Source organism: Argopecten irradians, chromosome 2, assembly GCF_041381155.1.
Source record: "Argopecten irradians isolate NY chromosome 2, Ai_NY, whole genome shotgun sequence".
Classification (NCBI taxonomy): Eukaryota; Metazoa; Mollusca; class Bivalvia; order Pectinida; family Pectinidae; genus Argopecten; species Argopecten irradians.
Window position 1 is genome coordinate 60,687,014 of NC_091135.1, and position 12,820 is coordinate 60,699,833.

Genomic DNA, 12,820 nt, shown 5'->3' on the forward strand with positions numbered 1-12,820 from the left:
ATACAATTAAAATACTTAAGGATTTGTATATATAAATTTATATTCTACAACTGAAAGTGCTCTGACATGATTGATTCTTTTCAGTAATATCAATTGTTTTGATACCTTTTTTTGTTTAGAGACTATTTTATCGGCACTCCTCTGCGTTTTGTGTCATATATACCATAAAGTCAGAGAAGAGGGGAATAGAAAAGGAAGTATGGCGACTATAGTTCGCATTAAACGACGGCGTGCTGACGAGCCTATTGAAAACATCCTTGTTTCTTGTAAAAGAAGGAAAAACGACGAAGAAGACCACAATTTACAAAGTAGTTTAAAATTCGCCGGAACTGCCAATTCACGAGTAAGCTTAGATTGCAAGATTTTCTAGATGCAATTGATTTGTATATCGGAACATGTTTTTAACTAACGTTTGGGCCGTTTTCGTTTATTCGGAACAATCGGTTCGACCGTTGGTTAAAGCAATTATTTCAAGTGTAAATTCTGACGGACCTGCAGTCTTTGATACAGGCCTGTGAGGGCTTTGCCAAGGCTCATATGAAAACAATGTAAAATCACCAGGTCCGTCTTTAATTAATAAACGAGCAACTTGGTCCAACAAGTCAAACCGTATAATCGAAAACGATTTTTGTTATGAATTAAAGACGGACCTGGTGATTTTATATTGTTTCCAGACGAACTTTGACAAAACCCTCACAGGGCTGTATCATAAACTGCAGGTCAGTCAGGATTTATACTTTAAATAATTACTTTTACAACAGTCGAACTGATTATTTCGAATAAACGAAAACGGCCTAAGTACTGTACTAGGCTACTCCAACAATGTTAGAGGTATAGCACGACGAGACACTTTTGGAACATTACGTCATGTGTCTCGAAAGTCAGCAAAGTAACGTCCGATAAAAAAATGGCTGACCAGTCGACTCTCATGTTATGGGAGTATGTACTTATAGGCCTACTGGACAAAGTATTGCATAACAGAACTGCAACATAATATGATATTCAAAGAGTCAAAGTTGTACTAGAATAACCGTGGTACTACCAGTTATCGTTACAAAATTTCAAAAGATATAATTTAAAGCTGAATAAAAGGATAAATAAAGATATTATATAAGAATGACTCTTGTAGTATGAATATAATATATTGTGTTTTCTGTATTAGATCTAGCTGCAATATTGTAGCTCAAAAGACTTTTAGACAGATAATGGTGTCGTCTTTAGAGCTACAATTGGTGCCTATTAGTGCTAATGGGGCAAAGAAATATTTGTGCAAACTATTAAAACATTTTTTTGCATTTTATCTTACTTGTTTTATAGCATTTACCTGCTAGGCATTAAAACTGAATCGTATAAAATATCAAATTTACAGCAAGACATTATTTTTTTCACATGTAAATATGATGGTCTTTTCAAAGGAAAATTATACGTATAAAGTCTACAAATTATGAATTCCACGTCTTATGAATGGTTAAGTAGATGTTACGAATGGTCATCATGTATCTTATGGACAAAAATAAGATATAGATTCATTTATACGCTGGAAATAATCGGAAATCTACAACAAAGTAAAGAAAAGTGTGCCCAAGTGCTTTTCTGAGGCAGTGCTCCACTACGACACATAGGGACCATTTCGTATATTCGTTCTATATATTAGATCCAGAATCATTGAGATCAAAAAGTAATCACAATTTATGGAATAATATGAATAGAGGCAAATAAAACCTTGTAAGAATGCCACATCATGTACTAAGTGTTGGTAATTTCTTTTAAAATGTCTAAATATATATTTTATATGAATTGAAGATCTAATTGTTCTCGTCTTGGCATTTCATATTGTTTTTGGACCAGGAGACCTTGTAAGTGATGTGCACATGTTTATCCAGAATGTTTCTTGTTGATTACATTTTGTTCATGATACAAATAATAAGGTGGACACTTTAATTAACACTGCTATATTTATTAATCACTATTATTTTCTATTACCAGTAATGATCCTATATATATATTTTAACCCATAGCTGGGTCAATATCTCAATAGGGGACATATTTCGTCCACAATGTTTTTATCCTTATAATTGAATAAATTACAATATTACAACAAATTTTTCAAATAATTAGATCTACCGTATATAGAAGACATGTATTAGAAATACATTTAAGAACAACTATCTAATCTAAATAATGAATGTTATTTTTGCTATTTTACATGGAAATTGTGTCCAGTGATTGCATGACCGTTACAACACTAAAAATCCAGATATTTTCATTCGGCCCACTATTTTTTTTTTGTATTTCGCGCCTTTCAAACTTTTTAAAGACTTTGTTTTTAAATGTATAATACCAATGTAGAATATTGCCTTGTTAATTTGAAGAAATCACAAGTAAGGTTAACAGCCAAGCATGATATATCTTTACCATTCGTAGTTTGTTGGTTCCCTTTTTGAAATAAAAATATTTTCTCTTTGTTTATATTGATCAAATAGATGAAAGGTTCAGATCTGCAAGGCTACAGGGTACTGTCAAATGTTTTAAGCGTGTTAGATACATTGATTTGTTAGGTATGTCCATTCCCATTACGATCCTCCCCATTACATTTTCTGTACCAAAGACGTCATAATTAACTGTAACGGAGTAGACAAGTTGTAACGGTACAGGACATAGTTAAATACACACATTTCTCGAAATCTGAAAGTAAAATAGATATATTGAGATATAAAGAGTTGAATTGATCAATAAATTAATTGTTTTAGGTTCTTTGTATTTGTAATTTCCCTCAAGATCGTGGTGACTTTGTCCTTCCCCTTCACATGCTGTGTTTACCCGTTACACTTAAGTCAATTACGGAGTGACCACTTTAGCCAAAAGTTTGATTAAAATATGGAAAATAGTCTAATATAATTTAGTGGCAATTCATATTTATCTTAAAGATTAAAAATGAATTTTAATGGAGAAACATGTTTTAAAACAGATTTATTGAATTATGTATTGTAAAAATGATTAATATCCAAACTTAAAAAATATGACAACAAAAAAATGGCAATGTCATATTAAATTCAAGAAAAAATATCACAAATATGTTCAAATCTTTCTGCAATTGTTGTTTAAATATAAATTTCAACAAATATCTTTATTTAAACAGAATATGTAATATATTTTTAGCTCACCTGGCCCGAAGGGCCAGTGAGCTTATGTCATATGGCGTGGCGTCCGTCGTCGTCCGTCGTCCGTCTGTCCGTCAACATTTCCTTTAAATCGCTACTTGTCATAGAGTTCTGCATGGATTGTAACCAAATTTGGCCACAAACATCCTTGGGGGAAGGGGAACAGAACTTGTATAAATTTTGGCTCTGACCCCCCCACGAGCAGGAGGGGCGGGGCCCAATAGGGGAAATAGAGGTAAATCCTATAAATCGCTATTTGTCCTAGAGTTCTGCATGGATTGTAACCAAATTTGGCCACAAACATCCGTGGGGGAAGGGGAACAGAATTTGTATAAATTTTGGCTCTGACCCCCCGGGGGCAGGAGGGGCGGGGCCCAATAGGGGAAATGGAGGTAAATCCTATAAATCGCTACTTGTCCTAGAGTTCTGCATGGATTGTAACCAAATTTGGTCACAAAGATCCTTGGGGGAAGGGGAACAGAACTTGTATAAATTTTGGCTCTGATCCCCCGGGAGCAGGAGGGGCAGGGCCCAATAGGGGAAATAGAGATTAATCCTATAAATCGCTACTTGTCCTAGAGTTCTGCATGGATTGTAACCAAATTTGGTCACAAACATTCTTGGGGGAAGGTGAACAGAGCTTGTATAAAATTTAAGCTCTGACCCCCCAGGGGCAGGAGGGGCGGGGCCCAATAGGGGAAATAGAGGTTAATCCTATAAATCGCTACTTGTCCTAGAGTTCTGCATGGATTGTAACCGAATTTGGCCACAAGCATCGTTGGGGGAAGGGGAACAGAACTTGTATAAAGTTTGGCTCTGACCCCCCGGGGGCAGGAGGGGCGGGGCCAAATAGGGGAAATAGAGGTAAATCCTATAAATCGCTACTTGTCCTAGAGTTCTGCATGGATTGTAAATAAATTTGGCCACAAGCATCGTTGGGGGAAGGGGAACAGAACTTGTATAAATTTTGGCTCTGACCCCCCCGGGGAGGAGGGGCGGGCCCTAAAAGGGGAAATAGAGGTAAATCCTATAAATCACTACTTATCCTAGAGTTCTGCATGGATTGCGACCAAATTTGGCCACAAATATTCACGAGGGAAGGGGAACAGAACTTGTATAAGTTTTGGCTCTGATCCTCTGTGGGCAAGAGGAGGGCTCAATAGGGGAAATAGAGGTAAATCCTATAAATCGCTACTTGTCCTAGAGTTCTGCATGGATTGTGACCAAATTTGGCCACAAACATCCATGGGGGAAGGGGAACAGAACTTGTAAAATTTTGGCTCTGACCCCTTGGGGGCAGGAGGGGCGGGGCCCAATATGGGAAATAGAAGTAAATCCTATAAATTGCTACTTGTCATAGAGTTCTGCATGGATTGTAACCAAATTTGGCCACAAATATTCATGAGGGAAGGGGAACAGAACTTGTATAAGTTTTGGCTCTGATCCTCTGGGGGCAAGAGGAGGGCTCAATAGGGGAAATAGAGGTAAATCCTATAAATCGCTACTTGTCCTAGAGTTCTGCATGGATTGTGACCAAATTTGGCCACAAACATCCATGGGGGAAGGGGAACAGAACTTGTAAAAATTTGGCTCTGACCCCTTGGGGGCAGGAGGGGCGGGGCCCAATATGGGAAATAGAAGTAAATCCTATAAATTGCTACTTGTCATAGAGTTCTGCATGGATTGTAACCAAATTTGGCCACAAATATTCATGAGGGAAGGGGAACAGAACTTGTATAAGTTTTGGCTCTGATCCTCTGGGGGCAAGAGGAGGGCTCAATAGGGGAAATAGAGGCAAATCCTATAAATCGCTACTTGTCCTAGAGTTCTGCATGGATTGTGACCAAATTTGGCCACAAACATCCTTGGGGGAAGGGGAACAGAACTTGTATAAATTTTGGCTCTTATCCCCCGGGGGCAGGAGGGGTGGGGCCCAATGGGGGAATTAGAGGTAAATATTTGAATTCCTTCAGAAAAGAAACAATGAACCTGTATTTAGTTGGCATTACAAACCAGGTGAGCGATACAGGCCCTCTGGGCCTCTTGTATTATTATTTCTTGTATCTATGAGTACTTGAACAGTGACGGACACATAACCCTTAGGCATTTTGAAGTCACTATTGTGATTTCGCTTTACGACATCGATATCGTGCTCGGATATTTGTACAACTATCATCTACAATGCAAACCTTATCCAGAAAGTCAATTTTTGTCACTGTTTCTCATGACGCGATTTCATAAAAATCCCAAGATATTGACCCAGCTATATTTCAAATTTTAAACCTTCTTTTACGATTTAAAAAATAATAATCAAACAAGTTTTCTTCAAGCAATATATTGTTACATAAGGACTTATGTACTTTTCAGTGTAGTATTACATCTTTTAGATATAAATGAAGCACCAAAAATATTGTGTCGGTCCATTCCTATATGTCCTGAATAGTGAAATAATGGCATTAATTTCCAGGGCATAGTTTTGTTGACATATTTAATCAAAGTCAAGCTAATTTTTTTTACATCATTTACAGGATGAGGTATCTAAACACATTCGTGATGCTATTAGAAAAGAAAAGCTGCAGAAAGAATATAAACAGCACCATGTGGACATAGCTTATAATACACGACAAAATCACAAACAGCAGGCAAAGGCAGCAAGGTTCAAGGTCACCTCAAGTTTCAGGGCTCTAGCCCTGGATAATTTAGACTTGGCAAATGATGAAACAGAATCAGAGAATAAAGAAAACAAAGAACCTAGTGTGCATAAAGAGGAAGATAGTAGCTCAGCAACATTAAACAAGACTGAAGGAGGTGCTAGTGCCAGCAGTAGTGAAAGTACTAGTGTGTTCCGGCTAATTGATGTGGAGACATCTGGTTCCCTGGGTACAAGGCAGACTTATGAATCCCTCTTACAGGTAATTTAGTTACAAAACATATCATTGTTAGCTAATATATAAATTAGATAAAATGAATATTTGTTCTTGTGACTTTATTGGGAAGTTCGTTGTTTAACTACTTTGTGTTCTAATATATGAACTTGAACTTTTGGCAATTAGTCATGAGTTTAAGTTCTCTAAATGGAAATGTTGATGGAAAATAAAGTGACATTTTTTGAGCCCACTATCATCAAATAGTGGACTATTAAAATTGCATACTGATAGGTTCCCCTTAGTGCCTAGTTATACAAACAACAAATTGGCTGAAGGCAGCCATCTTAGTTCTCAGAAAGTACTGATCACTATTTCTTTGAATTCACTGACAGTTCACTTTTGAGATTAGATTCAGATGTAGGTTCACCTATTCCGTAGTTACATATATCACTGTCTGGGACTGATTAGAGATTAAAGCAACATGATTGTCAGTTGTTTATCTTGGATTTTGATATGTTTTTGTCTCTAAGTTGATGTTATGTAGTTCCCAATATGAACCAAAAAAAGAGAAAAAAACAGAGAAAAGATTCTTCTTTCCTTTGACTTGCGTAGCTCATTCAATGGTGGATACCAAAATCTCTCTGGGATCTGTTGTAATTAAATACATACATCTCCTACCATTTACTTTAAAGATGCTCCACCGCCGACAGAGCATAAATGATACTCATCATTTGAACAATAATTGGTGTTTAATCGTGTATATGTATGTCTAATTGACACAAAAAATAATATCAAATAATTTATTTTGCTTTTGGTGCATGCGCAATCAGTACTGGTACTTCATTAGTAAAAATTAGAAGCTCAAACTTTTCAATGGTGGTAATGGTGAAAAGTAAGTAACTTTTGTTACTGTATGAAGACAGTGGAGGCGGTGGAGCATCTTTATTGTGTTCATTCCTTTCAGTCAGCTAAACAGATTTTGTTGTCTTTGTTTTTGACATTAGGAATCTCAAAGTAGTAGTGGAATCACCTGTAATTCTGTCCCACTGGTGAGGGAACAGGTGCTCCAGCCAGCAGACGAGGAATATGTGTACGACTTGTATTTTACTAATAACAGAGACTTCAACTTCAAACTTCTAGAAAGTGCATTGACAATCGAGGCCTATGGAGATGATTTTGTTTATGATGACGTGCCACACCCAGAGGATGAGCATGTGTATGAAGATGAAGATGACAGCAACGATGAAGACAATTGGAGGAATGACTATCCAGATGAAGACCCGCACTTCCTAGATAACCAGTTGGAGACTGATTTCTTCTATGGAGGGGGTATGATTTCAATATATTCCAGCAATAATTGATGAATTCAGTCTGCGACTTTAAGCACTAGTCCGATGCCCACGACTAATAATTTTACCGCCGGACTAGTGTTTATTGTAATGAACTAGTCCGATTGGACTAGTAGCTTCCCGATCAATTAAAATCATTTTAAAATACTATATCTGCAGTGCTCCATTGCATTTTCAACACATTTTGAGTGCATTCGGTATGTGATTATTTCAGTTTAAATAGCCAGACTTGTAAAATATTGGGGTTAACTAGTCCAAAGGACTAGCAGTGGAAAAAGTTAACGTCACAGACTGTCAGAATTTAGGGTTTTTCCAGGAAAGATAAATAAAATCGGTTTTAGTAACTAAATTAAACAACATGAAGAGTGATGTCCTGTAGATCATTTTTGTTCTAAAAATAAAAAGGTGTATACGTGCTTATATTTGGTGTATTGTTTAAGGAATAGGTGTTTATTTTGTTGAGGGTATAATGATAATGGAGCAGGTGAGCAGGTGTAAATTATGTAACCCTGGCGCCAGGTTACATAAAATTTACACGGGCTCCATTATCATTATACCCTTATAACCTCAACAAAATAAACACCTATTCCTTATATCACAGTTTTTCAAGTAAATGAATATTATTTTTTCTCTGCGGCAGTTGCATATTTTTTATTAAAATACCCATTTTTTTTTTCTCTCCCGTCATCGTCAACGAATTCGATTGAACAGCTGATTGGAATCGAGCCATCGACTATTCATGTAACAATAGAATCGCCGCGCATGTTGAGCTAACATTATACACTGATAATGATAATACTAGAAAGCATGGTTATTGAGTCCATGTCAGAGCAAACTGTAAATATATCTATATCTCTGCCCTTGAATAACCCTGAATGTTTTTTTGGTGACTGAGTCATGACATGACTGATAACATCAATAGTTAAACAGGAAACTTGGTCAAGATGCTAAAAAACATTGCCATTGCCATATCTTCACATGGCTTGTCTGCATGTATCAGAATTGATGACACCATTGATGACATGGCCTTCAATGGTATAAGATAATCATTTCTGTTTATATATAACTTCAGGTGTTTTTCTTTGCAGATGTGATTGAGCGACAAGCCTTTGCTGATACTGAAGATGGAGGTTTGGCCGAATGGATGCACACTCGCTGTAACATAGGTAAGCTTTAAAAGTATGCTTTGTATATCTACTGTTAATCCTGTCCGATATCCCCTTTAGGGATAGATTTAAATTCTGCCAGGATTGTACTTTGTTGATCTGCAGTCAAGCCTTTTGTGACATAAGAAAACTGTAATTTTTAGGGTTATTAATCATTGATCTATAATACGTACACTATACGGGACAGATCACCTTGAAAATTTAAGAATATTTTGTCCAAACTGTTGGAATTATTTTTTATAAGCATGTTAAAGGAGTTTGAAGTCTTGTCCTTTTGTTGTTGTACAGAAGACGATGATGAGCTGTCTAGTGAAGACGAAGACTCTGCATACTTTGGCGAGCATTTGAATTCAAAAAGCAGTTACGAAAATTACCATCGCAAAGTCCGTCGTGAACTGGATGAAGGTGAAGGTCACAGCGATCCAGATGACGATGAAAATGACTGAAAATTAATTGATATTAATTAAGCCTTTTGATAAGGATAGAACATAGTGTATGTTGTCTAGAGGAGCTGTCCACGCCTACAGTACCAAAATCATACCTCATAATTGACAGAGACGTAAATAGGGTCTGTATTTATTAGGTTGGGTCGGCTCTTTTGAGTTCAAGGAATTGAGCAGGACACCAAGAAAATGCATCTACTGATCGAGTTCTTGATATTTCATGACCGAAAACCATTCTATTTAAATAAAATTCTTTTTTTAAAGATAAGAAAAACGCTTCTAGTCTTTAATCTTAACTGTATGTAGAGCAGGTTTGTGGCCTGCCTGTGACAACATGCCTACATCATGCTGCTGACTTGTGATAACAATGGCCATCCAGTATCAATCTGTTGTACATAGCTATATTGATAAACACTTAGTGCAATATCTGTCTTTTTTCATGTTAACTGTCAACTTTTTAGCTCTTTACTGACATACCAATGTATGCAATCGGGAATCAATATTACATAGGCTTTGATAGAAGATGGACTCAGAGGACTACCATGTTGTTATCCTATTCAATTTTCAATTCCTAGATGCAATTTTCAGCATTCAAGTGAATTTTGGTACTGAATTTGCAGATCTTTCAACAAAATTTTATTTCAAACAAACAAGTTGAAATAGGATCGAACAACAGGCAGTGCCTATATAAGTTCTCTCCTTGGTAACAAAATGTATATGAAAACATTTGAAAGTATATGTTTCATAAGTCATGACAATATATCATATATTATTAATGAGATAATAGATAGTAATTTTGTTTTTCAAAAAGTATAATAATAAAGAAATGAGAATGTAGCAGCCATGAGAAAATTACCTTCATCCACCAGATACAGACCAGAAATTTTGCAGATCTCAAAGCATACATTTCTTCTTCCTAAATTAAACATGCACATGGCTGAAATATCCCTGGAAGCCAGCCCTGCTTCTGCACTTTGACATTTTGGCAGCCTGATATTTTTGTTAGGCAATCCCTGGTTGCCGAGCTACTGTCAGTGTCTACCCCTGGTTGCCGAGCTACTGTTAGTGTCTACCTGTGGTTGCCGAGCTACTGTTAGTGTCTACCCCTGGTTGCCAAGCTACTGTTAGTGTCTACCCCTGGTTGCCGAGCTACTGTTAGTGTCTACCCGTGGTTGATGAGCTAATGTTAGTGTCTACCCCTGAATATGTTGTAACTTGTAGATAATCAGTTCAGGCCTGTCAATGACACTAGTATAAAACATGAACTCCTAACATAATGATACATTGTTGGCTGTAATGGCATTGGTCTACATTGAGTATACAAAGCACATATATTTTATGTTTTATCAGCAAGCTGTTAGAAAAATCTGGACATTTGAAATTCTTGTTATACAGTGTAACTTATCTATACAGGTTTTAGTGACCAGCATATCTAGCCTGTATAACCAGGTTCCAGCTATACAGGTTTTAGTGACCAGCATATCTAGCCTGTATAACCAGGTTCCAGCTATACAGGTTTTAGTGACCAGCATATCTAGCCTGTATAACCAGGTTCCAGCTATACAGGTTTTAGTGACCAGTATATCTAGCCTGTATAACCAGGTTCTAGCTGTGACCAGCATATCTAGTCTGTATAACCAAGTTCAAGCTGTGACCAGCATATCTAGCCTGTATAACCAGGTTCCAGCTATACAGGTTTTAGTGACCAGCATATCTAGCCTGTATAACCAGGTTCCAGCTATACAGGTTTTAGTGACCAGCATATCTAGCCTGTATAACCAGGTTCCAGCTATACAGGTTTTAGTGACCAGTATATCTAGCCTGTATAACCAGGTTCAAGCTATACAGGTTTTAGTGACCAGCATATCTAGTCTGTATAACCAGGTTCTAGCTGTGACCAGCATATCTAGCCTGTATAACCAGGTTCAAGCTATACAGGTTTTAGTGACCAGCATATCTAGCCTGTATAACCAGGTTCCAGCTATACAGGTTTTAGTGACCAGTATATCTAGCCTGTATAACCAGGTTCAATCTATACAGGTTTTAGTGACCTGCATATCTAGTCTGTATAACCAGGTTCTAGCTGTGACCAGCATATCTAGCCAGTATAACCAGGTTCCAGCTTTACAGGTTTTAGTGACCAGCATATCAAGTCTGTATAACCAGGTTCTAGCTATACAGGTTTTAGTGACCAGTATATCTAGCCTGTATAACCAGGTTCAATCTATACAGGTTTTAGTGACCAGCATATCTAGCCTGTATAACCAGTTTCAAGCTATACAGGTTTTAGTGACCAGCATATCTAGTCTGTATAACCAGGTTCAAGCTGTGACCAGCATATCTAGCCTGTATAACCAGGTTCAAGCTATACAGGTTTTAGTGACCAGCATATCTAGTCTGTATAACCAGGTTCTAGCTATACAGGTTTTAGTGACCAGCATATCTAGTCTGTATAACCAGGTTCTAGCTGTGACCAGCATATCTAGTCTGTATAACCAAGTTCAAGCTGTGACCAGCATATCTAGCCTGTATAACCAGGTTCAAGCTATACAGGTTTTAGTGACCAGCATATCTAGCCTGTATAACCAGGTTCTAGCTATACAGGTTTTAGTGACCAGCATATCTAGTCTGTATAACCAGGTTCCAGCTATACAGGTTTTAGTGACCAGTATATCTAGCCTGTATAACCAGGTTCCAGCTATACAGGTTTTAGTGACCAGCATATATATATCTAGCCTGTTTAACCAGGTTCCAGCTATACAGGTTTTAGTGACCAGCATATCTAGCCTGTATAACCAGGTTCTAGCTAAACAGGTTTTAGTGACCAGCATATCTAGCCTGTATAACCAGGTTCAAGCTATACCGGTTTTAGTGACCAGCATATCTAGCCTGTAAAACCAGGTTCCAGCTGTACAGAACTTAGTGACCAGTATATCTAGCCTGTATAACCAGGTTCTAGCTGTGACCAGCATATCTAGGCTGTACAAACAGGTTCCAGCTATACAGGTTTTAGTGACCATGAGTATATCTAGCCTGTATAACCAGGTTCCAGCTGTGACCAGCATATCTAGCCTGTATAACCAGGTTCCAGCTATACAGGTTTTAGTGACCAGCATTTCTAGTCTGTATAACCAGGTTCCAGCTATACAGGTTTTAGTGACCAGTATATCTAGCCTGTATAACAAGGTTAAAGCTATAGAGGTTTTAGTGACCAATATATCTAGCCTGTATAACCAGGTTCCAGCTGTGACCAGCATATCTAGCCTGTATAACCAGGTTCCAGCTATACAGGTTTTAGTGACCAGCATATCTAGCCTGTATTACCAGGTTCCAGCTATACAGGTTTTAGTGACCAGCATATCTAGCCTGTATAACCAGGTTCTAGCTATACAGGTTTTAGTGACCAGCATATCTAGCCTGTATAACCAGGTTCTAGCTATCAGTTTTAGTGACCAGCATATCTAGTCTGTATAACCAGGTTCTAGCTGTTTTAGTGACCAGTATATCTAGCCTGTATAACCAGGTTCCAGCTATACAGGTTTTAGTGACCAGCATATCTAGCCTGTATAACCAGGTTCCAGCTATACAGGTTTTAGTGACCAGCATATCTAGCCTGTATAACCAGGTTCTAGCTATACAGGTTTTAGTGACCAGTATATCTAGCCTGTATAACCAGGTTCAAGCTATACAGGTTTTAGTGACCAGCATATCTAGTCTGTATAACCAGGTTCTAGCTGTGACCAGCATATCTAGTCTGTATAACCAAGTTCAAGCTGTGACCAGCATATCTAGCCTGTATAACCAGGTTCAAGCTATACAGGTTTTAGTGACCAG

The 12,820-nt window shown here is 37.5% G+C and overlaps 1 protein-coding gene across 1 annotated transcript; it reads left to right on the plus strand.

Moving 5' to 3' along the window:
- The first annotated feature begins 160 nt into the window (after positions 1-160).
- On the plus strand, positions 161-9,260 carry LOC138316137 (probable RNA polymerase II nuclear localization protein SLC7A6OS). The gene is made up of 5 exons (XM_069257660.1): positions 161-343; positions 5,690-6,073; positions 7,033-7,357; positions 8,466-8,543; positions 8,832-9,260. The coding sequence occupies exons 1-5, from the start codon at positions 200-202 to the stop codon at positions 8,987-8,989; spliced, it is 1,089 nt and encodes a 362-aa protein (XP_069113761.1). The 5' UTR covers positions 161-199; the 3' UTR covers positions 8,990-9,260.
- Positions 9,261-12,820: the final 3,560 nt, after the last annotated feature.